The 25,966-nt window shown below is 42.1% G+C and overlaps 3 protein-coding genes and 2 non-coding genes across 6 annotated transcripts in view; 1 reads left to right on the top strand and 4 right to left on the bottom strand.

Moving 5' to 3' along the window:
* Positions 1 to 228: 228 nt before the first annotated feature.
* On the bottom strand, positions 229 to 4,280 carry csrp3 (cysteine and glycine-rich protein 3 (cardiac LIM protein)). Its single transcript, XM_075466828.1, has 6 exons — positions 4,193 to 4,280; positions 2,964 to 3,075; positions 1,988 to 2,159; positions 1,709 to 1,838; positions 660 to 753; positions 229 to 511 (listed from the first exon to the last, which is right to left on the bottom strand). Exons 2-6 carry the CDS (start codon positions 3,073 to 3,075, stop codon positions 438 to 440), a joined length of 582 nt encoding a protein of 193 aa, XP_075322943.1. The 5' UTR covers positions 4,193 to 4,280; the 3' UTR covers positions 229 to 437.
* Positions 4,281 to 5,590: 1,310 nt separating this feature from the next.
* On the bottom strand, positions 5,591 to 5,672 carry trnas-uga (transfer RNA serine (anticodon UGA)). The gene has a single exon. It is a non-coding gene; the product is annotated as a tRNA-Ser (tRNA).
* Positions 5,673 to 5,970: 298 nt separating this feature from the next.
* trnas-aga (transfer RNA serine (anticodon AGA)) lies at positions 5,971 to 6,052 on the bottom strand. Its single transcript has one exon. It is a non-coding gene; the product is annotated as a tRNA-Ser (tRNA).
* A 2,399-nt stretch (positions 6,053 to 8,451) lies between these two features.
* On the bottom strand, positions 8,452 to 15,839 carry e2f8 (E2F transcription factor 8). Of its 2 annotated transcripts, none has more exons than XM_075472241.1 (13): positions 15,560 to 15,839; positions 14,269 to 14,531; positions 14,041 to 14,191; positions 13,507 to 13,821; positions 13,236 to 13,397; positions 12,963 to 13,100; positions 12,623 to 12,838; positions 12,452 to 12,533; positions 11,273 to 11,774; positions 10,919 to 11,185; positions 10,687 to 10,822; positions 9,479 to 9,807; positions 8,452 to 9,167 (listed from the first exon to the last, which is right to left on the bottom strand). In XM_075472241.1, exons 2-13 carry the CDS (start codon positions 14,437 to 14,439, stop codon positions 9,000 to 9,002), a joined length of 2,637 nt encoding a protein of 878 aa, XP_075328356.1. In that variant the 5' UTR covers positions 14,440 to 14,531; positions 15,560 to 15,839; the 3' UTR covers positions 8,452 to 8,999. The 2 variants fall into 2 exon arrangements, with proteins under 2 accessions (XP_075328356.1, XP_075328364.1); XM_075472249.1 differs by lacking the exon at positions 15,560 to 15,839 and adding an exon at positions 14,629 to 14,713.
* A 4,862-nt stretch (positions 15,840 to 20,701) lies between these two features.
* Positions 20,702 to 25,966, top strand: part of nav2a (neuron navigator 2a) — a 242,925-nt gene continuing 237,660 nt past the window's right edge. Inside the window, exons 1-2 of the mRNA XM_075466795.1 lie at positions 20,702 to 20,884; positions 21,351 to 21,858. Coding sequence (XP_075322910.1) covers positions 21,778 to 21,858 — 81 coding nt within the window. The 5' untranslated portion in view covers positions 20,702 to 20,884; positions 21,351 to 21,777. The remainder of the gene's footprint in view (positions 20,885 to 21,350; positions 21,859 to 25,966) is intronic.

Raw genomic sequence — 25,966 nt, 5'->3', positions numbered from 1 at the left:
TTTCACCAAACTGTTATCTGTGAGTAGATGAAGGTATTTTATGCCAGAAATAAGGTCCAGGTTTAAAAAAAACGAACTTCCCCTATAAGCAGCTTTATCTGTAATAACAATAACATGTATGTTACAGAGGATCTAATATAGCCAAAAATTATTGACTGAATTTGTTATTTTACTTAATTTCTCATAAAACTAACATTTCTTTTTTTTTTAAATAAACCTTAAAGAAACTTTTTGATGTAACAAATTACTTTTATTTTGACTCTTGCACATTTTTGGCCAACTCTCAGTATAGTAGTATATTAAAAACATTGCTGCCAAGGGTTTTAATGCCCATTAAGGTATCTATCTTGTCTTATAGATGTCATCTGGCGTAAAAGTAAAGGCTGAGCCTCCAAAGAGACAGCTGCCACATATGAGTGTGAGGTTTAACACGGCGTTCACTCCCGTTCCTCCAACATGGCGGCGTTCCCCAGTCCGAATCCTTTAGGGCCAAAGTGTTTGGCGTAGCAAACTGTGGAGAGAATTGGACAAAAAAATGCTCCGTTAATGACAAACAGCATTTCTGACCTGCTTTGGTGCTGTTTTTAGATATAAATGTCCAAAACATGTTGTCAGATTGTTCTGAAGGCAGTAACAGACTGATCCATACGTGTTAATACCTTTACAGTACAGCTCTCCATCTTTGTCTGTCACTGTGGTCGACTCCAGGCTTTTACCACACAGGGCACAGCGGAAACAGGTTTTATGCCAAGGCTAAACACACAGAGACAACAAACATTAGAAGAAGGTCATGTTTAAAGCTTGACCTAAAACCTTTGCTGGGTTGTAAACTTCATGACAAAAAGTCCTGCCAAAGATCAAATCAGGAAATTTCTGGTTCGAAACCACAATTTCTAGCTAATTCATGACCATAAGACATGTTTTAACATTTTCATATTATTTTATCATCAGTCAAGTGCATTTACTTAAATACTGTTACAATTGTAAATAATTTCTGCTCCATTTCTGCTACTTTATACATTATTTCCACCAGTTAAAGAAGAATATTGTACTTGTTCATTCTCCATTTTAGTCAATTTCAGTTCCCTTTTGCTTTGGAGAAACAACAAATAATGAATAAATAATGATGTAATGCACTATTGATTGTATTGATCCTGAGGGGGAATTGACGAGCTAAAGTGCAGGAAGCTTCAGCGCTAACATTAAAGGGACGGACAAATTGATATAATATTTTGACATATTCACTTCTGCACAATGAGGATTTTTAGTTTGGTACATTTTGATTGGGAATCGGCCTCATGGTGGTGTGGTGGTTTGCACTGTCGCCTCACAGCGAGAGGGTTTCCAGGTTCAATTCCCAGCTGGGGCCTTTGTGTGTGGAGTTTGCATTTTCTCCCTGTGGGTTAGGGTTGGATGATTGGCTGCCCTTCGTTTCAAGGTAATCTGCATGTGTTTTTTCAGTATTTTCTCATTTCTCTATGTACAGTCGTATAGTTGGATTTTCTTCATGTATGCTGAATGAATACAATAGTACACAGCATTAAGTATGATCTATTTCAGGAGATTACAGAACTAAAAAACTTCTGAATTCAGCCTGCCGTTAGTCGTTAGTGGAGCAAAGCAATTTGAACTAACTTTACATTTAAATGCAGTGTGCAAAAGAGATTTATTATTAAACCAGAACCTCAAAAAAAAGGACTGTCCTTACCTTCCCCGCTCCCATCACCTTCTCAGCTGCGTAGACTGCTTTGGAGCAGCGAGGGCAGTGGTCTGATCCACCAAACTTCTGGGAAAATTTGTTGGCATTGGGGTTTGAAGAGGTTGTTCGTGGTTTCAAACTAGAAAACAAAAAGTGAAGCAGAAATTTAACAGGAAGATGTCTCAAAACCTCTGATATCTGAAGATGTAGGGGAGCTCGTGTGATTTGGGCGCAGCTAGCCTGTAATTAAACTCGGTATCTGTGTTTTAAGCTGCAGCGAGCACATACTCATTTGGCTGCTGGTCTTCATCCTGTCCAGGAGAATCAGAGCTCAGAGCTCCGGCTCCTTGTCCGTATCCATAGCCCTTTGGCCCATATTTCTTGCCATAACACGACTTGCAGTAGACCTCAGACTCGTGTGCTGCAACGGTGGTGCTGTCCAGGCCTTTTCTGCAGCTCACTATGTGATAGAAACATGAATATTTTATTAGATCTAAGACTGGGAGAAAGAACTTGAGTTTGTCCAGACTGAGACATGTCACCATGAAGTAATGAAAGTTAAATAAAGCTCCCAGCTAGCTGGTTTTATCAGTCAACAGTGGCGTTACACACTGCCAGACGGGAGTGTGAGGTGAATGTTCGAGAAAAGATGAACACTTAGCAGGTGGATGAGCTTATCACAGAGACCTTTCAGAGCTCCCACTGGAACAATGCGTCAGTCACACAGACTCACGCCCAACAGGCTGGAGAGTGTTTGATTCTGTGCAGAGAACGGTAAACTGATATATGAGCAGTTCACTTGTCTTGGTTCTTATGTGGCTGTGAGTCTTATACAGCGTCATAAGAATATAATGCTGCAGATGGGAGATTCTGGGCTTTAGCACAACTGAAATTCAGATCAGGATATCCAGCCGAAGACCAGTAAAGTTAATTCTCCTCTGCTTGAGTCTTAGATGGTGAAGATCTGAATTATTGGTGGCTCGGACAGAAAGAATATGAAGCAAAGAAAGAGTAAAATAAGAGGCAGCAATAAAGACAGGATGTAAGACAGGAAGACTATGGAAGGACAAAGAGAATTAACACATTTGTTTTTAAAAAAGGAGTAATAAAAGACAGAAACTATCGAATGGGTGAAAACCTGGAGCCAAATGTGTCAGCAGTGCTAAAAGACGAAATGAAACAACGCTGCAGGGTTAATTAGGCCAATACTAAAGCTTCCTATCCCAGTGGGACCAGTTCAGAGAAGAAAGAACCAGTTTCTCACTGCAGATGAAACAGGTCTTATGGAAGCTCCTCCCGTTACACTGGATCTCCTCTGCATGGTACACCGTTTTCTCACAGGCTGCACACTTGGCTCCTCCTCCCCAGTTTGGCATCTTTGAAAAACAAATAAAATTATTATTTAATTTAATAATAATAATAATAAAACTTTCTTTTTAATGAATGAGATTAATGAGAGAATGAATTAATGAGATATGTTAGAGATTAATGAGATACTTTTTTCCAGGGTCGATTCTACGCCTGACTACTAACAGTTTCTATTAATAACCTGCTGTTATTTTAAATTAAAATACCCTCGTTATTACCTCAAGCACTCCATGATTTCTTTATTTTTCTGTGAACAACAATCCCAAACTCATTGATAGTAAAACTGAAATTTAGTTAAAAGGAATAACAGGCAGACTTTTCTTTTTTTATTAACGTTTTAGGAAGACGATCAAGGAATAATCTTGGTCGACAAATGAGCTCTTGTAATACAACAGATTATCTAACGTTGATCTGGATGTATTTATATGATTAAGGTAAGAACAATTATTTGCTGTGCAATACTTTTCACATCTTTTTACATTCTTACACTCAATTTTTACTCAATTTCATCCAGATTTCAACTTATTATTTGGGGTATGTCAAAAAAATGTTTTACGTCTGTGTAATAATTCTGTTTGTAGATAAAAAAAAATAATAGTCAATAGACTTAGTTTAGACAATAGTCTTTTAAGTCTTTTATAATTAGCAGTTCTGCTACTGATATCTCGAATCTAGAAAAAGATTCTTACAAAAGGTCCATTTCACTCTCAGTCCGGATTTGTCTGATTTTGACTCGTCAAACTTCACTCGAATGTTTCTGAAATGTTTCTTTGCTGAAAGCCTGAAGAAGAGGCTGCACCGTTCAGCCCGGTCTTCTAACATTCCAGTTTCATATCAGAAAGTACCTCACAGGACTGGTATGTGGCATTCCAGGATCAAAGGCTTTACCGAGACATCCAACAGACAAAAGCCATCACACACGACCGAATGTTTCTGAATATTGCACTGATAGATCGTACAGAACTGACTTCTGATGCTTACGTTGAGGTAAAACTTCAACTTTTAAAAAATAATGGGATTTCTTCTCCCAGTAAGAAACAATATAAGTTGACAGCTGCATATTTATTGAACTGTTGCCGTCAACTGTTAACGAGAAGCTTTAACAAAAAGAAAATGAGTGCTTACCTTGAGTTCCGGCCAGTGTGCTCCGCTCAGAATGTGGCAGTTAACTTTCCTGGGCGGGTTTAAATACTGTCCATCTTACCATCACAGTCCACCGGTGACGCTTCAGGGAAACTATCCTCCTAAAATAACTTGTGACAGAGCAGAGCCCTCTGACCCTTTATCACTGGCTGAAAGAGGCCCGAACATCAGCCACTTAAACATTTGTTCTGGACTGAATGACAGATGCATGCGGAGAAGCATCAATATTTTATGTTACAGGATTATACATTATATTAGCAAAACTACAGCTCTGGTGATGTTGATTAAACATCACAAAAAGAGTCATGAGACCCATTAGGAAGAGCAGCTGCTGAGGAGGGACCACAGCTGTTTATCATCTGTAATGCAACCATTTTGAGACTTTTCATTTCTGAAATACTGGGAGGGAAATACATTACTGAATGTTACCAACCTCATCTCAGATTTTTTCTTGGATACCAATAGTAAAAAATCTTCGTTCAAACAGTTAGTCTTCAAAATAGGTCCAAGCAAGGAGCTGTGTCTTCAGAGATCAATCTGTGTAGAAGTTCATGTGAAGGAACTTGTGCTTCTTTCCAGGTTAACTTTCAGCAACCCTGGGTCAATTATGTTATCGTTATCGGGAGGACTCAAACCTGCGCGGGGAGACCCCAATGGATTTCTAATCAATCGCCTTAACCTCTTGGCCACGACAACGACATACACATGTGTGTTCACCTTTGACATTCAAGGGTTACAAATCATCATGTTCATGAAGGACTTCAACTCCTGAGACAGACCTAAGTTATGGCGATCAAGAAAAAGCTTATTTTTTGTTTGAAATGGTCAGTATGCAGAATGGGTCCGAGGAAGGAGCTGTGACTTCAGAGATCAGTCTGTGCAGAAGTTCATGTGATCAACGACACGTCTGGCCTTTGTTTTGTTTCATCAAATGGTCCAAGGAAGTTGTGGCTCTTTCCAGGTTAACTTTTCACAACCCTGGGTCAATGATGTTATCATTGCCGGCAGGACTCGAATCTGCGCGGGGAATCCCCAATGGATTTCTAATCCATCGCCTTAACCACTCGCCCACGACAACGAGATGCACTCTTGTTTACCTTTGACAATCAATGGTTACAAATCATCATTTTCATGAAGGACTTCAACTCCTGAGACAAACCTAAGTTATGGCGATCAAGAAAAAGCTTATTTTTTGTTTGTTAGAAATGGTCAGTCTTCGAAATGGGTCCGAGCATGGAGCTGTCTCTTCAGAGATGAGTCTGTGCACAATTTCATGTGATCAACGACACGTCTGGCCATAGTTTTGTTGAAACGAATGGCCCAAGGAACTTGTGGTTCTTTCCAGGTTAACTTTTCGCAACCCTGGGTCAATAATGTTACCGTTGCCCGCAGGACTCGAACCTGCGCGGGGAATCCCCAATGGATTTCAAATCCATCGCCTTAACCGCTCGGTCACGACAACTACATACACTCTTGTTCACCTTTGACAATCAACGGTTACAAATCGTCATTTTCATGAAGGACTTCAACTCCTGAGACAGACCTAAGTTATGGCGATCAAGAAAAAGCTTATTTTTTGTTTGAAATGGTCAGTCTTCGAAATGGGTCCGAGCATGGAGCTGTCTCTTCAGAGATCAGTCTGTGCAGAAGTTCATGTGATCAACGACACGTCTGGCCATAGTTTTGTTGAAACGAATGGCCCAAGGAAGTTGTGGCTCTTTCCAGGTTAACTTTTCGCAACCCTGGGTCAATAATGTTATCGTTGCCGGCAGGACTTAAACCTGCGCGGGGAAACCCCAATGGATTTCTAATCCATCGCCTTAACCACTCGGCCACGACAACGACATACACTCGTGTTCACCTTTGAGAATCAACGGTTACAAATCATCATTTTCATGAAGGACCTCAACTCCTGAGACAGACCTAAGTTATGGCGATCAAGAAAAAGCTTATTTTTTGTTTGTTAGAAATGGTGAGTCTTCGAAATGGGTCCGAGGAAGGAGTTGTGTCTTCAGAGATCAGTCTGTGCACTATTTCATGTGATCAACGACACGTCTGGCCATAGTTTTGTTGAAACGAATGGCCCAAGGAACTTGTGGTTCTTTCCAGGTTAACTTTCAGCAACCCTGGGTCAATAATGTTATCGTTGTCTGCAGGACTCAAACCTGCGCGGGGAGACCCCAATGGATTTCAAATCCATCGCCTTAACCGCTCCGCCACGACAAGCACATGTGTGTTCACCCTTAACATTCAACGGTTACAAATCATCATGTTCATGAAGGACTTCAACTCCTGAGACAGACCTAAGTTCTGGCGAAGAAAGAGCTGTTTTTTTGTCAATGAGAAACTGTCAGTCTTCGAAATGCTTTTGTGATCAGCAAGACGTCCGGCCATAGTTTTTCTTAAACAAATGGTCGAAGGAACCTGTGCTTCTTTGGAGGTTAACTTTCAGCAACCCTAAGTCAAGAGAGTTATCGACCTAAGTTATGGCGATCAAGAAAAAGCTTTTTTTTGTTAACCATTACTCAAAATTGTCAGTCTTCGAAATGGGTCCGAGCAAGGAGCTTTTTTTTTCCCTGAGAGCTCAATCTGCTCGGACGTTTATGTGATCAGCAACACGTCTGGCCTTAGCATTGTTTTGGTCCAGAGATATTCTGCTTCTTTGCAGGTTAACTTTCAGCTCGCAGATAGCTGTTAATGTCATTGAAGAAGAGGTCTTACGGACAACTTCTTTAAACCTGGCCCTGAATTGGTGGCAGTGAAACTCTAACTGTAGATTTTAAAGAGTACGGTCACGGCGCCAGCATATGGCCTTTCACATGAGTTTTGAAAGGAGTGTGTAACCTACAAGAGTGTTATTCACCAACAAACAAATTTTGTCAGGAGGTCTGGAACCTACGCAGGTAAGCTCCAAGGAATTTCAAATTCATCACCTTAACCTCTCGGCCACAACAACCACATACACTCATGCACACCTGTGCAATTGCTAGGAGTCAAATCTAAGTTATCAGCTAGAAAGGCAGCTTGGCTCATCACGATGTTATCAGTAATTCATGTATAGAAGATTTACATCAATCTACTTTGTTAATTTAAAGTGAATTTTTTAACCTAAACACTTTAAATACTTAAATCTAGGCTGACTTGTTAATAAACTATGATTGAAGGTAGAACTGTTGCATAGATTATAATTGTAAATATATATGCTGTATGACAGCTTCAAATCCTTAGTATTGTCTGTGACTTTGCTGTGCCTTAAATGTAGCAACTAAATGATGATTAGGGTCCAAATGCTAAGATTTAGCATGTCAGAATAAATGTGGAGTCCAAACTGATGTTGACAGTAGTAGTTTGGTCACAGAAGTGTCACATCACACACTTAAACTTAATTTGAGCTTTATTAGATGTTTTCTGGCACAATGGTGACAATTATGGCTCATTCCTTAGGGACCGTAACTAACAATGAGCAGATCAACCAGTAAAATAAACATTTATTGCACTTGATATTTAACAAAATATATAACTTTTGGTGAAAACTAATTTATGGAATTAATGTTTTGTGAACAACTAGTTCTATGAAGATCAGATGACAAGATAACAGAATAAATTCCAGGTCCGTGTAGACCAAAAAGACTGCAATCCATTCAATATATCCCATAGTAAAGCTGCTATAGGCCCGGACTGCTGGGGGGCCTCTTGTGTCACTCCTTTCCTCACTTTGCCCCCCCCGTTTAATTTCTCAAATTATATTATGTACATTTGGCATTATTGTCATTAACTTGTGTTGCGCCGTCTCATCAGTTATCCTTTGAATGATGTTATGGTGTTTGTTGTTCCTTCTTTTCTGCCTTCTCAAACCCCAGCTGGTCGAAGAAGATGGCCACCCTTCCTGAGTCTGGTTCTGCCAGAGGTTTCTTCCTGTTAAAAGGGAGTCGTTTCTCTCCAGTCCCCTCGTGCACTCAGGACGGGAGAGTGGACCCAAGAGAAGTTTCGGTGCAATCTGTTGGTTTCCTTAGCTAGGAAATTGTTTTTGAATTGGCTCTGTATGAATGAATTGGACTAATTTTGAATTTAATTCATTGGATTTGATTGGATTATGATTACAATGAATTGGACTGTATTATTGAAGTGCCGTGAGATGACATTTGTTGTAATTTGGCGCTATATAAAAAAACTGAATTGAATTGAATCCCAAAAAGAGAAGAAAACAAGTGCACTGATGTTCTTACAAAAAAAAAAATCACATTCAAATTTATTCAGCATTTTACATGGAGCAGGACATCACAAAAGTAATCTTATAAATAAATCCAACAAAATGTCTAATTTGTTGCAGAATGCATCACAAATATTCACATATTCTTAACAATTCAATTGAAGGGTAAGAGTTAACATGTACATATGTGCAAAGGTGATCTCATTAGTTCTACTGAAGCAATGATGAGACTTCACTGATCTTGTTCATTTGGAAAAAAATCTATTTGTATTATCCAGTTAATCAGAAAAGCAAGAAAATGAACTCTCACCCAACAGACAGATGCTAATTTCATCCTGGGAAAACAGTCTATCAGCAACACAGAGGAGGACAATAGTGTTCAGGGCTATCTAAACGCATTTTAAAATCTATTTTCCATGTGTTCACTGGGCCACAGCCAAAGTCTGCATGGCAGCTATTTTTAGAGCTGGCTGTGATAAGAAGGAAGGCTGCGGTGAAATGTTTAGAGGTAATGCATACTGTACATCACTAAACAGACAGACAGAGAAAACATACTCCCGAGACATCTGAGGGCCTCCCTCAGGAGTCCTCAGTGGTGACATCCAGCTTTCTCTGGGGGATGTAAACAGTGTTGGCGGCTGGGTGTCCACCGGTGGTTACCACGGCGGCCAGAGGTGAGAAGGGGACGGGTGTGTGAAAGAAGCTGTGCTGGGGAAGTCCGGTCCCTTTTGGTGTGGTCATCAGAGGCTGCACAACAGGACAATGTTCAAATAATTCACCCAAATTATGTGAAAAATGACATCAGAGACAACGTCCACATTATTCTGGGTTACACGCAGACCCCAGAAATGTTTTAAGTTCTGCTAAAGGTCAGAATTTCAAACCCTTTAAAAACACAAACTGACACCTTTACCATGCGAGTGTAATTCAAATATGGTTTAATGTATTTCCTAAAGCATCATTTTTGATACAATACTATAGCTCTTTCTCCAAGTATTCCAATATTTCGCAGGCTGACGTGTACTCTGAAACCTAAACTTTTTAAACCATTAACTTACCTGTTGAACACTGATCAGGGCCAACGACTGTGAGGATACAGCCTGCTGTACAGGCACGGGGGACACGGGTTTGATGAAAACCATGCCCCTCTGCTGCAGAGATAAAGGGCTCGACAGGGTGTTGGCGCGTTCGGGAGTCTGTGCCGTTACGAAGGCGCCTCCGGGGCCGGGGCTGGAGATCAGACCCAGGTTCTGCAGGGTGAAGTTCAGGATGGCAGGACTGGGGCTGTGTAGGCGGTGGGGCTGCTGGTTGGCGTGCGGAGAAGCGGCGGGTTTGTGGAGACGAAGGTTGGTGGGTGTCATTTCCTGGACTGGAGCAGGTCGGGAGCCTGTTGACAAAGCAGTCGTCTTTTCAAATTTACAGTTTTTACTAATTTAAAGCTCATTTGAAAAAACTTCTATGTAAAGAGACAAATCACTGTCAATGCTTCCTGTTGCTCAGAGAATTGACTTTAAAACAGCTCTGCTCGTGTACAAGTCTCCAAAGTACATCTCTGACATGTTAGAGCCATATGAACCAACTCGGGCTCTGAGAACCTCAGGGAGGGGTCTCCTGCTGGGGCCCAGAGTCAGGACTAAACAAGCTGAGGCTGCGTTTCAGTTTTATGCCCCTAAAGTCTGGAACAGTCTTCCAGAAGATGTGAGACAGGCCTCAACTCTGACAATGTTTAAATCCAGGCTGAAAACTGTTCTATTTAGCTGTGCATATGACACCTGAAAGTGTTTTATCTGCACTCTTCGCTTTTAATTTAATTAATTAATGATTATTATTATTTTATTTGCCTTCTTGTGATTTTATGTAGCTGTAAAACACTTTACAATTGCCTTGTGTATGAATTGTGCTCTACAAATAAACTTGCCTTGCCAATGCTTCAAAGACTGATTCAACCAAATTAAAAAAACAAAAAAAAACAAATGTTACTTTTCCCTTTTCTACATCATCGTATCTTTGATTTTTGGGCTGTTGGTCAGACCACACCAAACTTTAAAAGGGCTTAATGGCCCTTTTTAAAAGACATTCTTGTGCTTGTTTGACATTCTGTAAAAGAAATCAATCAACAGAAACTGAAAATAAAAATAAATCTAAGTAGAGATATGGATCTAAGTACTGAATACAAGAATCAGAAGTGCTTTTCCCATAGTGACAGGAAGAAAACTCAAGTCTCGAGACCTCCAAATGCATTTGTAATGTTTAGTTAAATATTTACCAGCAGTCGGCGTCTGGTAGATGTTGTAAGTGGGAGTTGAGGCCCTGCCGTTTTCTCCCCCTGAACCTTGAACTTCCTTATAGCTGATGAAGGACTGCTGGGTGATTGGGATCAGGTACCCAGCCGGTACTAAAGTCTGGATGGGCAGAGTAAGACAACAAAAACCGGTCTTAAATCTTTACTCATCTTCATTGACACGCATTAGGCAGTGTGTGTATTATCATTATTGTACCTCAGTGTGGATTTGTCCAGGCGTGAGGGGTACAGCTCTGACTGGTGTTAATCCAGCCTCACTGTCAGAGTTTACTGCCTTGTCTTCTCTGTCCAGGAGGTTCTCCAAGCTCTGCTCTAGTGTCATGTTGGCTACAGTGCATCCAGGGGTGTTAACAAACTCTGGGTCCAGATGGAGGGCGCGCGGTGACGGCCGGCTGGTGAGTTGACTCCCACGACGGGCCTTCAGACGGGCCTGCAGAATCTCACACAGCTTCGGCGAAGAGTCCTACAAAAGGCAAATGATAAGTGGGATAAGTGTTCAAAATCGCTCGTCTTTGAACTAAAATAAAGCATCCATTTAATTTCCCTTTACCTTAAAGTTGGAGTCGGACCTCTTGGCTTTGGAGGGACTGCCCTGCGAAGCTGAATCCGAACACCGCCGCTTCAGTGCCAAAGGACTGATGTCAGACGCCTTAGAGACCAGGTGGCTCTTAGCTGCAGACTGGCCCGTCGGGCTCTGCCCGCTTTTATCCTCAAAGGTCATCGAGCGCACCGCAAGGCTGGTTGGCTGTGGCCTCGCCAGTGGGTTTGTCCTGAGGGAGGAAGGTTGCAAATAGATAGCGTAGGGCCCGTTCCCCCGCTGCTGAGGTAACAAGACAGGGATCAGGGGGGAACACTGCGCTGAGATGTAGGCGACGGAGCCCTTGGGCTGTCCTGTTAGCGGTGTGAGGGGGTTCGGGAGGACAGTAGTGTTGACCCCAGGCTCCTGAGTCGGTGTTAATAATGGGGCCTTAGGTGGTTCCATGGAACCGGAAGTGGTTGGCTGTAACCTTTCAGCAGCTGTGTTTCCCTCCGCTGAAGCAGCAGCTGCAGGCCTGGAACAGAGGAAGGACTTTGACTTAACACCTTAGTCACAGGCTGAAAACCAACACATTCAGTTGACTCCTAATCGCTTCAGCGGAAAGCACCTGGACTTCTTTTCAAGAGGGGGGAAAGTTAAAAAGGGGTGGGAAACTAAAATAGTATTGTACTTCTTCCCATTCCTTTTTCGAAACAATGTGCAGTGTTTTGTTATGTATTAGCACTTTATATTACTCTTTTTTTTTCTTTTGTATGTACAAAGTTACATACATTTTCTTTTTTATACATGTTTGAAAATAAAAATCTATCTATCTAAAAGTCCAACTGTCTTCCATTCAAACTCTGAGGATTACCCTCACACTGATGACTGATAAACTACACAAACATCTCAGAGGACAAGTGACCCTCTTGAACTGAGTAACCCAACTGGTTTAAGGCAGATTATTGTCAAAGGTATATTTTCTCTCTTCAGTCACACAGAACTGCAACAACCTCACATGTTCACACTGAGGCCGTTTAACACCGAATCATCTCAAGTGTCACTAAATGTCGCTTAGCTTTTAAGTTGCTGGTGAAGGGCATTGCAATTCCCTTAAATATGAGCTGAGAATGACATTTTCACACCATAGATTTCATTTGTAGAATTGCAAATGGTGAATAAAACGCATAAACAAAAGGAACCAGAACTTACGTGCACTCCTGGTCAAGTTCAAATTTACAAATAGCAGCAAGTTGGGCCATTTTGTTTGGAAAGTCAGCGTTGGGTGAATCACCTAAAGACAGAAGAGGAACAGGTTGTGTCATCACTCGATTCATAAAGAGAAGAAGTAACCTTATCTGATCAAGCCTTTTCTGCACTTACCGAGCGTACACTTTATAGGGCTGCTGGGGGCGGAGTTAATCTTACGCCGGTCGTCCTGAATGCTCTTGGCGAGCTTTATGAGGGAGGGGTGCCGGGTGAAGCTGCGTTTGCCCCTGGGCGACGAAAACAGGTTTTTGGCACAATTTTCTACAGAAGCACGAGACTCGAGGACGCTTTTCTTCTTGGATGAGCATTCGGAAGTTGAGTTCACCAAGTCTGAAACAACAGTGTGATGACTATCAGATAACTTCACGAACAACCAGCAGCAGGGACTGTTATATACAAACACTCCCAACTCTGAACCAAAATAACAGCTAAATAGGACGAGGTCTCCTAATACCTTTAACTTGTGGAAATTCCTGAGGACCGACCCATTCGAAGGCTGGTTTCCTTCCCCTTTCCTCTGTCACGTGGACTTTTTCAATCAGCTTTAGGCTTCGTAGCACATTAGCTATGTCGTACAATCGCCGCACTTTGGCTGCAAGCACACAAGCAAACAACAATGTCACTGATGATGATTTTAAAAGCACATAAAAAGCACAAGGTTCAGGAATCGTGCACGCACTACTGCAATCAAAACCACACTGTGTTTTTGTGGAGGCTCGGCACTCACTCTTGAACTTGTTCTTGTCTTGATCTGCAACATGGTCCTCTCCTATCAGGATCTTGGCGGCCACATCCAGACTGACCACGCGTGGATTTGACACCAGAAAGAGCATGACAAACTTCTGGCTCATCACCCGCAGAGATTTGTCTTTCCTGCTGTTCACGGAGGCTGGAAACAACAACAGGTAAGTCAAGAAATGGAAACTCACAGTGAGTTGTTTCATGAAAGTTAACACAATATAAATTTGATTCCGAAACATATATGTTCTGCTTCCCACCTGCTTTGAACTCGACTCCCGGAAGCTCCACAAAGAAGAGCTCTCTCTGTCCTTGTTCCCCGCTTTCCATGTCACCCACCACCTCGTTCTCCTTCTCCTCCCCATCAAAGTCAAACTCTTTGTCCAGGATACGCAGCCGGATGTGCTGCATCTGCTGGCCGTACCTGTGCTCCTCACCCACCTGCTTCAAAATGGCCAGAGTCTCAGCCAGGTTGGTTCGGCCGTGCCAGGTGTAGCGGTTCTTCGCCGAGCGGCTCACCATGTGAAGACTCTCCAGCACATTCATGATGTCGTAGATGCGCCGGCGCTCCACGTCTGCGTAGTTACAATGAAATAATAAACCGGATTGCAATTGAAAATGAAAAAGACAGTGATCGAAGTGGATTCAAACCATCTAAATGAACATCAGACATAATTCGAATAGCAATAGTGTTCAAAATATCCAACAGTGAGCTTTGTCTCGTTCCCCATGTAACACATATCAGTATACGGTAAACACACTAATCATTATAATTATGATGACAGAAGACATACTGAGCTCAGTGGCCACATCATCCAGGCAAATGTCTTTAAGGGCCGAGTCCGGGAAATCTGGGTACCGGGCGAGGAATTTGTGACAGAGCAATCCCAGACTCTTGTCTTTTCTGCTGATCATTTTCTCTGACTCTTCTCCATTTTCAGAGTCCTACAAGAAAAGAGCAGATGAGTAAAGCGTCCCTCCAAGGACCTCGACTTACAAGGTTTCACTGCACCGACTTGTACCTGTGTTGGGTCGAGGCCGTCCCGTTCATCGTTGTCCATGCAGAGCTCCTTTTCCCTGTTCCTGATCTCCGGACTAGCAGCGCTGATCAGCATTTTAAGGTTGGACGTCGGTGTCCAGGGATCAACAGAATGTACTTCCCTTCCTTTTTTAGGTGTGGCGAGGGGACCCATTATTGGCTCTTGGTCTCCACCGAGACTGTGCACAAGTCCGCTGATTTCTTTGAGGTAGTTACTAGAACCTGAGGTGCAACAAAATGATCATCCTAGACAAAAAGATGAAAACAGAAAATGGATTACAATGCACACAAGCGAGGAAGTTATATCTGAGACACATATAGTTTTTAAACTACACATACTGACCTTTGAGTAAGATTTGTGGGTCAGTTTTTGACATTATCCACTTTTACACAAGAGCTTAATAACTGTTATATTATCTAATGTTGTCTTATCAATAAGGTACTTGCAAAAAGGAAACAAAAAACAGCTTTAAACTGATGGTTTAAATGTGCATTTTTACATTTCCACACTGATTTACCTTACGGTTATGAAAAATATGTCAGAGAGCCAGTCGTACCGCTTTTTGAAGATCGGTTAGCAACATTTTAAAACAGCGTAAGAAGCGTGACTAAATCAATATGCCACCGGTCCGTTTATATTTCTTTTCAAATAGCATATATGGTAATGTTACTAAAACAAAAAAAGAAATCACTTTAAAACAAATCAAAATACCATACTAATATTGGCGGTAACTGACGTACGTTCCATCGAATCGCTGGACCCAACGGACGGAAACGGTCCCGCCCATTTTTTTTACGACGCAGCCAATGAGAGTGCGGCAGCGGGACAGCGTAACGGAAGTAAAGAGTGTCCCGCGCAGGTAAATTGTTTTTGAAATCCTTGGCGCGGAACGCACGTATTGCAACAGCGGAGGCTCGTCTCAAACTTTTGAGACATCTGTGGAAAATACCGGACTACCGGCAGCTTTAAAAGGAAGATGGCCGGTTGTTTCAACAGGCGACCTGGTTTAAAAGCGCAAAACCTAGCTTGTTGTCACGTAGCGTCCATTGAGCGCCCACGAAACGGAGTAAAACCGGATAATCCACCAACGTTTCCACACATCAACACATCTTACGATAAAGATCTTGAATTCAACTGAAATTACTTGAGGGGGATCAAATAATAGGTTTACACACAGTTGACGTGGCGGTAACACAGCGACACTGAAACAGGAAAACGACACGTCTTCCTGTTTTTAATACAACTGCTCCGAGATAAACCGAAGGCTACTTACCCCAAATCCGCCAAATAAACCTTTCTCATTGACGGCTTTCCATGATCGCGGGATGTTATCTCCAAATATGAGATAAATATGAGTGGGAGCGCTGAATCTCAACAGAAGACCGCGATTTTTCCTGTAAACAGAGGCGAAAGGAGCATTTGTCGGTGGGACCTGTACAAAATGTGCGCCTCTTTTAATTTGTTTCCCCTTCTCCTCGTTGCTGTTAAGCAGCAACCTTCAGAAAAACTTTGCTAGAGTTGTGAAAAAGTTTGTCCAGTTGTGGCGATGACCACCAGCATTTGGCCCGCCCCGTACGAGCATGCGCGCTCACGTTACGCCGCACTTCCTCCCTGCGGTGAGGGAGGTGGGCCCTAATCAGACACCCCACTTTTCTTGCGTTATCTACGATACTAATGACATTTAGAAGCTCAATATTTCTAATTAAATCTAATTCCTGGATCGTAAATTGCCAAAGATGTCATAGAGGCAAAGGCAGGTTCACCCCACTGTGATATCTGCATGTAAAAGAGTACAAGCTGATGTTAAAATTAACCAGAACAAAAGATACACGTAAAAAGAGATGGATTACGACCACAATGACACATGGGACTGCAACGCAGAGAACAGATAATCAATGTGAAACACACAACCCAACAATAGATGCAAAATGAGACATCAAATATGACATAAAATGGCCTCAGACAGATTTAACTTGAGACCCAAAACAATCCTAATTTGACCAAAAATAACGACGAAGAGGTACAGAGTATGAAATAGACCAAAAAGAGACATAAAATGTTGAAATGCATAGACGGGACACAGAAGGTGGCCAAATAAAAACCCAAAAATCACCTAAATTTAACGCTAAATTAACCACAAAAGACAATAATCAGAAACAAACACTTAACAAATCTGCTCAGTTTGTGTGTTTTAGTCCTCTGCAGGGCGAGCTGGATATTCTTTCTTAATCAAATGAAAAAATAGTATTATATCATGTAACATTACATTTATTTGCCACATAAATTATGTAATCGGTCCATGCCTGCATGTGGGTGGCTGTATTAGTTTATTTAGATAAACCTGGGACATAAAACTGCTGTTGGGTGGTTTTAACTTCATACGACTTACAGGCTGGAGCACACAAAACTCTCCCATTTAAGACACATGCATAATTCTTATAAAAATATCCCTCCGAGGTGTATTCCAGCAGGAACAATCCAGTCACCCGTGTGCTTTACATGGCAAAGATGGCCGAAGCTCATGGCTACTGCCACAAAGAAGAAGTGGAGTAGACTTTGAGGTTTGTTCGATATGTGAAATCAAAGAGAGTTACAAGTGTTTGAGATGGAGCATTTTGGTACTTTTTTGGGTTCTTCTATGTTGTTAGAAGCCTTCTAGACTTCTTTTGGGGTTATTTTGAGGTAATTTAATCAACCACAACACGATTTTTAAATTTGTACAATGTGAGCACTGCAGTAACTAAAATGATAAAAAACAATCTTAACAGTTAATCTTGTCCCTCAGTGGTGATATGTGTTAGAGAAGTGAATCAAATAACTGTCATGCTGGGCTGTGGTGTCTGTTTGGTTTCTGGTTCTTAGGTGGGGTTGAACAGGTTTCTCCAGTATGCTCGGGGTGGAGTCTGGTTGGCTTCTGCCGTCACACCTGTTTCTCATCTGCCCTCGTCAAGACGCCTTCTTAAGGATCTGCAGGAGCAACTGGTTTTCACCAGATTGTCTCACTGCTGCAGTGGGCTGCTGCCTTTATTGTGCACCTCACTGGATTTGCTAGCTAAGGATCTAGCACTCTCCTGTGGATTCCCAGACACCTACCTGCTCACCGACCTACCTGCTTCCCCCACTGTTGACTCCACCACAGCTAGCAGCCTTCCCCCTCCACCCTGGAGCACATCCTGGACTCAATAAAGAGAAATCCAGAATCTTTCCTGGATAAATGTCTCTCTCTGATCATCATTAACTATCTTCCTCTCCTCTCAGAGTTTCCCGCCCCTCTGGTTCACCACATCTCCTGCCTTTGAATAAATCATCTTCTACCCACTTCTCTCAGTGTCGGCGTCTGCTCTTGGGTCCTTTTTGTGAGTCAGCTCAGCATCAACTGTGACAGGACGTTAGTTAATCCTGTGCCAAGGAGATCTGTGTGCACATTCTTTTTCCACCAAGGAGTATGATGATCATACCTGATGTATCTGTTGGGATTCTAGGCAAGTGCTGAAGTACATTAATCTTGTGGATTAATGTAGTTTGCATGTCCAGACGTGGCAGATTTGTTTGAGCTCATGAATCTTTAGCAGAAACGGTTCTTGTCATTTAATTTCTATCAAAGAGAGAAATAAATGTTTGACTCCTCACTTTAGGACAGCGGTAAGTCATTACACGCATGGGTGCACACAATAACTAACCAAATCAACATAACCGTTGAGTTCAAGCCTTTGCATAACTTGGATTTACATGAGTAGATTATTATCTAATTTCTTCTGTCGGTTGGAGATATTTTTGTTGAGACGGGTGAAAAAAAAAATTGAGGACAGCTGGTCCACTTGTCCTCGGTTTACTGGATCCCAGTAAGTAGTGAGTTGCAAGTCAAGAATTTGCACCACTGACCTGTGATATTGACAAATGCAGATCCTGCGTTTATGAGCTAATTTAGCTTCGTAGGTTATTATTCCAGCAGATGAAGTCTGGTCTGCTTGGCTGCTTCTATACCCCCAACCGTTGATGCAGAGAAATGCTACTTTCCATCAGCTGAAGTCGGCCACAAATGAGGAAAAATGAACCAACATTTAGTATGACATTTATAACCCAATCGATTTAGATCTGTTCAGATCCACAGTGTGATCTTCACACTCTTGTCATGACGTAGGAGCCACACTTACTTTGTAGATAATCTGATTTTAGTTCATTTGCTTATGTGGAAGGTAGAAGGGACATGCAAATCTTACATTTGGGTATAAAGGTGAGTATAATATTAAAATTCTTTATTGTTTAAGTCACTTTAACGTTGCAGCTAACAAAATCTGACTAACTTAAGGTCCTAATATGTTCATTATAAGCTACAGTACTGCAATATAATAGGCTATAACTGATTCTTGATCATGCTAGGCCGACTCAACACTGTCTGAATATATATATATGTATACCTTTATTCCTTGGCTTTAAATTCCATTTTAGAGTCCATATTTGTTACTAGAACCATTTTATTTTATAATTTTGACTGTTTTTAAAGCTTTTGTCTGTTATTGACATTCATTTTTGCCCCGTTTTTTCAAATTACAGCCTTTTGGTCAACAATAATTGTTCTTTATAATAATAATCATCTTTTTTTCTTTAAATTATCCATTTATTTATGTTTATTTTCCAAAGTAACCAACTGCAGAATTGATCACAAAAATATAAAAAATGTCCCAGCTGCTGAGGCTCAAAAACCTTCTCATCGACACATCTCGGTTAGCGCCACTAGGTGGCGGTACAACACTCCAGACCACCTGTCACCATGGAAACCGAAAGGCGCCTTAAAGGATGTTGATAGAAAGCAGCGAAGCTTGAAGCACCCCGTGACGTCATGTTGGACCCTGATGTTGCCTCCCAGTACTCCTCGTAAATCAGGCTCCTGCGCCTCCTCCAAACTTTAAGAGTTTGGAGGGTTTTTAGATTGAAATAAACACATCCTCGACTCACATAACACCAATAAAGAAAGGTGTGCAAGTGTGTTTTTATTTCCAAAGCTCTGCTTGGCACGAGAGTCAGGGAAGTGTAGCCTTGGATGAGATAAACCCTGTAAAAGGTCAAACAAAAGGAAAAACAAATCACAGATCAAGTGTATATCTTCTCTAGTTAAAAAAAAAAAAAAAATGATAGCAGTCATCTGTAAAAGCCATGTCTTACTCCAAAAATAATAACGATAATAAACTTAATTTATGTTGCACCTTGCCAGGAAAGGCCACAAATTGCTTTAGAAAATCTGAAGCACTAAAACAGGCTGGTACTTAAATCAAAAGAGCAGTTTAGGACCCAAAGCTCCCTCTCAGATAAAGTTTGGGAAAGAGAAACTATTCACTTGACCCATTTATTTCATCTTGTGAAATTACTGGATAACTGTGGAATCATGGCTCTGCTATTTAATCTCATAAAAAAACCAAGATAAGCCAAGCTAAGATAGCCACATATTGCTTTGTGATATATCTATTCTTTTTAGTTAGATTTATGAGAACCAATCTCCTCACTTTGATTCATTGAGCTGCCTCCAAATCTCATCGGAGACACACCTGCCCCAGCATCAGAAAAATCTATCCAAGAGCTATAAAAGTGAAGAAATTGTAAAAAAATTGTCAAACTAAATCAATAAAAGAGTAACTCGAGAATATCTTCTTCGAAAAGAATGAGAATCAGAAGATAGTTCTGCTCATGGGCGTCGCACCAGTGGGGGATGTTTCGACACCCCCACTTTTACAGCAAGATGAGTTCACCTTTTTGAATTTTCAATGACCCAATAAAGTTTTAACAAATCATAAAATGTGTTTTAAAGACTCTGTACCCTCTTTAGAATAATTCCATCCAGATTTGAACAGTGTAACTATTGTAGTTTCCATACAGGACCTAGTTTAGTGTGATCAAAATGGAAAAAATGCTGTAAAATGGCCCTGTTCTGCATTTTCACAAATCAGAAAAAGGTTTCACAAATCCCAAACAAGGTTTTAATGAATCTACAGCCTCTTTAGAATAATTCCATCCAGATTTGAGCAGTGTAACAGTTGTAGTTTCCATACAGGACCTAGTTTAGGGCGATCAGAATGCAAAAAAATGCAGTGAAATGGCCCTTTATGCCCATCCATTTAATTCACAAATCAGATGCCAACTTCAGCGTCGTGTCTATGGGCTTGATGTGGCGCTCATGTGCCCCCCCTGGAACACCCCCACATTTAAAATCACTGCTCCACTCCTGGTTCTGCTTCTGAAAAGGAGAAAGGAGAAACCGTCAATATTATCGACCACCCCACGCAGGTAATATTACCGACAGCACTTGAAGGCAACAGGGAGCTGCTCCGCTTTCAGCCAAAGGAGCGGACAGCGCCACGCGCACGAGGCAGGGACAGTCTCCACCGGGAGCGCACGGAGCGGCGCGGCGCTGGGTGAGCGTGTTTTCTTCCCGCAGAGCCACCGGTCTGCTGTTTATCCCCCCACTTGTTTATTGGAGGTGTTTAGTTTCCAGGAGGCTCCGAGCAGCGGCCGCCCTGTCAGGCAGCCAGAGAGGAGCTCTCTCAGATCCTCCTGCAGGGATGCTGCAGCAGCTCAAACCTTCGGCGAAAGCAATTTGTTCCAGGTTGTAACTCTTGAGTTAATGTTTGTCTGCTGACAAGTCGAGGCAGAGCTGCCACGGTTACTACAAACTTAGAAAAAACTGCATAAAAGCAAAGCTGGGTTCTGAAAAGTTGTTGTAAAAAGTGCGTTTTTTTCCCCTCTTTGGTGAGAACGAAAAAGCCCGCACCTGCAGCAATTAGCGGACAGTTTGTTTGCGCTGGTTTTCGCTATGTGCCTTCATACATGTATTCCCTTCTGCATGACTTGGATATTACAGTTACGTTTAAATTCTTTAATATACCGATAATCAAACTTTTGAAATGATTCAAATGTCTCTCAGATGCGGATAACCTGCTGGGCTTGACTGCGTCCGATTCAAAATGTGTCACGTTCTCTCCAAGCACTTTAATTCTATATTACCGGGCGCCCTTTGGTGTATTGTCTGTGCTTCTTAGATTCTAAAACCTGCCCCTCCATTTGTTCTGCAGACGGATTTAATCTCCAGCAGAAGAGAAGAGCAAGGTGACCACAGCGCCCTCAAAGATCAAATGTCCACAGCAGCTGTGATGTTTCTGGGACAGCGTGCCGTCCCTGTTGTCTCCGGTTGTCATTCCCTGCCCTGATGCTCACTTCATAGGGAGCAGGATCCACAAACAGAAGCCATGAAGAAACATGATTGAGACGCAGCATGTGGCTGAGGTTGGATTCCCTCCAGAGACTCAGTGTCATGTTTTTCATGGAGCAAAGTTGACGGACAGACGGCTTTTTCCTGCTTTTTGGATAGACGGGCACCTCGACTGGGAATTAAGCGTGAAGGGGACTGAAATACTTTGAGCAGGTATTTCCCTTCATTCCCTGGAAGGCTTGTGATAGAGGCTGGCTATTTAGCTGTGGGAGAGGCTCGCTTATGGGAAGATGGAGGCTGGAGCAGAGGCGAGCCCACATCAGCACCAGAGGAGGAAGGCTGTGCTGCATGGGTTGGAGGATCAGAAAAGGGTGAGTTATTGACTGATCCCCTTACCTGTGTGCCCAATCTTTTAATGATGACTGTTGAATAAATGTTGGAGCGTCCTTTAAGTTGGCAACAAGATGGCAGAGCACGATTGATTTTTAAAAGCCAAGGAGTGAACATTAATTGATGCTTTGGTGGTTTGTAGAATCACGTTGGAAGTGTGCAGTAAGATTGATGGGTTGCTTGATACTCCGTCTCATTTGCCCTGTTTCAGCTTCGCTCTGCATTTTCCACAAGATGTTGATGTAGTGCTTTTCTTATTTGTGAACCTTGTAGCCCCCATTTCTCCATGATCTGCGTTTGAAATTCAGTCCACACTCCAGCTTTGCTTAGAAAACATACACCCACAATGTGCAGCGTGTGTATAATCCGGACGTAAAGTTGCACCTTGAAGTTTAACCCTCCTGCCCGCATACTTGTTGGAATTTGTGTTGTCTAATTTGAAGATAAAAGGTAAAAAAGGCTATATTTAATCCCGCTGTGGCTCAAGCCTGTTTGGGACACTATGTATGAAGGATTGTGGGTCAGAATATTCTGCTAATGCAGTCGGGCATCCTGGTTTTCTTGCCCTACTACTGATCACATACTGTGTGTAGTTGTATGTTAGAATGGGTTTGAAAAGCAGCACGTAATTCCCGTGGTTTGACGTTAGATGAAGGATAACGTCCTCTTGCTCTGTGTGTTTCTTTAGGCTTGCAGACCCTTAGATATGTCTGAAAATCTGGTTGCTTTTGCCTTCTGTTGCTGAAAACGAGCCAGGCTTAGAGGTCTGATTCAGAGTGCATTAGTCTTCATTTAAAGGTCAAGGCAGAGTGAACCGTGAATCTCTTCTGCCCTGTTGCAGGAACCATTGATGCAACTCCATGTTTGTGTTACATTCAGCCCACTCTGCATTTCCAGCTCCACACATGGGGGGGGGGGGCTTAAAATTCAGACCAGCTGAACAGCAGACAGCTGTTTGGGTCAGAGCAGGCATGTTGGAGCCGGGTCACTGCTAAAGGCCAGTTCTTGGTGTGCACATACCCTGTGAACTTTTAGAAGGAACATGTGCTGTCATTGTTAAATACTGTGATGATATGACACTTCCACATATGGTGCTACTCTCAGGTGTGTTTTAAGTGGGCTGCGTTCCACTTCTACATTTATGGTTGTAGAACAAGGATAAAAAGTGGAATGCAGCCCTCATTAATAGACCTGTGCTTGTCTGATTTCAAGTCAAAATGTCTTTGTGTTATTGATATTGTGCATTTTTATATTGCGATAATTTAAAAAAAAAATTTTTTGTTGGTATTTTTGTTTTATTTCTTAACGATGAAAATAGAACCAAACAACCACAAAAAACACAACATTATGTACAGAGTGGGGAGTGATCCTTTTTATATGGCATAGTTACTGATTTGTAAAAATAAAATCAGTCCTATGGGGCATGACATAGTTGACCCAGTTTGAGGTGAATTTCTCCAGTTTAAGATGAACAAATGCTGTTATTCTCTCCATTTTATATATGTCCCTTGTGATGTCCACCCATATACTGACAGTTGGGCTCTCTTGTGATAGCCATTTCCTGGTAATATTCTTTTTACAAGCCATTAGCAGGATATTTATGAGGTGCTTATCTCTCTTCATCCCTCATCTTCATCTTCATCCCTCAGGTATGTGTCCGAAAAACATAGTCTTAATTTCGAGGGGTATTTCACATTTGAAGATGTCCTGTAGGGCGTCGTGTATCTCTTTCCAATAGTCCTTCATGACTGGGCAGTCCCAGAAAATATGATAATGGTTTGCATTTTGATTTCCACAGTTCCTCCTGCAGACTGAGGAGTTATTGTCATATATATTGCGATTATAATATATGTTTTTACCTATCGTGTGGCCCTATTGATACTGATGGAAAATACAAATGTATACCACCAAAAAATATAAAGTTTTGTACATTGCCCAGTTCCATCTGTCCACGGAGTATCTCCTCGGTTGTCTGTGATGTAACTGCATGGACCATGCTGCCAGCCAGGTGACTGCACGTGCCCCTTGATGAACCTTCCACTTAAAGGGGATAGAGAATCAAAATCGTCTTTTTCCCGTTTTTGGTGTTAGTTCTGAGTCTCCCCGCTGTGGGGAGTACACACTAAGTGCCAGCAAGTGTCAGAACCTCTGTTTCAAGTACTCCCCTTTTTTGAATATCCCCCAGAAAACGTGCCAATCCGTTTTTGTGAAAAAGTGATGTCACTTTTTCAGCAATCGCCCCCCCACACCCAAATCCACAGCCACCCCGTTTCAGACACGCCCGTTCGGCAAGAAACAGGAACTGGTGTGCCTTCCAAGGCTGTGAAAGCGGACTACGATCGTTACATATTCTTCCCCCGGAAAGCAATGTTCGCGATCAATGGCTTTTATTTATTTTTAACAGCATCCCCAGTACATACAACCGCCGACTTTTCCTTTGCTCTGCGCATTTCACGGAGTACAGTTTCACAAACCTTGCACGATTGTTCCGACAGGGACAGACACAGACTGCAGCGAGCTGTGCGCTCCGCTGAGAAGGTGATCGGCTGCACGTCTCCAGGACTATGGGGCGAGCAGGTCGGATCACTGTTGACCCTTCTTTATTTGCACCACTCCCCTCGGGCAGGAGGCTTCGGTCCATTCGAACCATAACCTCCCGTCACAAACACAGTTTTTTCCCCCTTGCAGTTGGACTTATGAACACTTCATAATCACCTCATAACCTGCCCAGTCACTTTACCATCATTAAAATGGCACTAATGAAGCTGCACTGTTGTTGCTCTGTATATTGGATACTGTGTATTGTTGTACACACCTTGTACATTTTACATTCATATATTTTTATTCTTTATTTTTTATTATTATATCCTATGTTACATGTTTGTACCTTACGCCGCAGCCAATTCCTAGTTAGTGAACACTGTTCAGTAACAATGGCAATAAAACGAATTCTGATTCTGATGAGCTTCCTTTTCAGTCAGTATTACTCTATAGCTCTGTTTTCAGTGAGAGCAAGGGCAGCCAATCAAGCAACGGCAACCGAATAGCGCCAACACCTACCTGCATTTCATAATGAGGTTGCCAGATAAGCTCTGAAACGACAGAAAAAGACGCATTCTAAACCCAGCATAGTAACATAGCTGTTTCAGAGAGACTTTTAGGGAGGTTCTGAGCCATTACAGACCCAACCAATTTTTTTTGGGCTACATATCACATCACAGAACAAGGATTAATGCCCCATTCAACCATTCTCTATCACCTTTAAAAGTCGGCCCACTCAAAACAGACGAAGTGGACAAACGGAAGGAGAACCACAGCCTTTTTGATGAGCGACAGACGAGGAGATTCGGCGCTATCCACGCCTTTACAGTTCGGGGGGGGAGCTTTGGTGCAGCTGACCCAAACTCTTGTGGAAATGGAACCAAACCGTTTGGGACTTTGGTGATGAGTATGTGGATGCAGAAACCATGACTTGGCCTCAGTTTGGTTTGGTTTAGCTCCATTTTGTTCAGAGATCAGCTGCATTTCTGCACCAGGTGTGCCAGATGTAAAAAAAAAAAAAAAAAAAGGATTATTTTTTTCTCTTTTTGGTTTCTTTCTTGTTCTCCCTTCTCCTGACCTGGCAAATTATTGTAAATTATTGATTCGATCAGGTGTGTTAAATTAATCACTTGGGAATATGTAGAACATTAATATTAATTGATGCGACCAAAATCCCAGCTGCTGTTTTCCAATTTCCCACACTGGCAAACATCCCACTGGATGCCACGTAACACAGAGCCGCTCAAGGACCTGAAATCCCACTCAGACATTTCTTTCGCCTTTGCGTTGTTGTAGTTGCCAGGGTAACCCAACCTCATACCATTCATAAAGCGTTTTTTTTTCTTCTTTTTTTTCTTCTGACCTTCGCGTCCTCAGTTCGTTAGCAGTGGCGCGTCTAGATTTCATTAGAAGCCTCAGTTACAGCTGCAGACGTGGGGGAATCGTCAGATGGAAACCAGACGAGGCCTGACGTTCGACAGTCCCCCGGGAAAAGAGGTCGTGGCAGACTGAGCCAATGCTCACCTTCCCTCCTAATGGACATCAACC

This window comes from Odontesthes bonariensis, chromosome 1, assembly GCF_027942865.1.
Source record: "Odontesthes bonariensis isolate fOdoBon6 chromosome 1, fOdoBon6.hap1, whole genome shotgun sequence".
Lineage (NCBI taxonomy): Eukaryota > Metazoa > Chordata > Actinopteri > Atheriniformes > Atherinopsidae > Odontesthes > Odontesthes bonariensis.
The sequence above is the reverse complement of the archived record's forward strand: the minus strand, read 5'-3'. Positions and strand labels throughout refer to the sequence as shown.

Coding starts and splice junctions, on each gene's coding strand:
- e2f8 (XM_075472241.1), bottom strand. CDS start 14,439: ATGGGTCCCCTCGCCACACCTAAAAAAGGAAGGGAAGTACATTCTGTT. Junction 9,808..10,686: donor CTACCAGACGCCGACTGCTG/GTAAATATTTAA, acceptor CTTTGTCAACAG/GCTCCCGACCTGCTCCAGTC. Junction 9,168..9,478: donor CCCTGATCAGTGTTCAACAG/GTAAGTTAATGG, acceptor CCTGTTGTGCAG/CCTCTGATGACCACACCAAA.
- csrp3 (XM_075466828.1), bottom strand. CDS start 3,075: ATGCCAAACTGGGGAGGAGGAGCCAAGTGTGCAGCCTGTGAGAAAACG. Junction 754..1,708: donor AGGTGATGGGAGCGGGGAAG/GTAAGGACAGTC, acceptor CTGTGTGTTTAG/CCTTGGCATAAAACCTGTTT. Junction 512..659: donor TGGAGAGCTGTACTGTAAAG/GTATTAACACGT, acceptor TTCTCTCCACAG/TTTGCTACGCCAAACACTTT.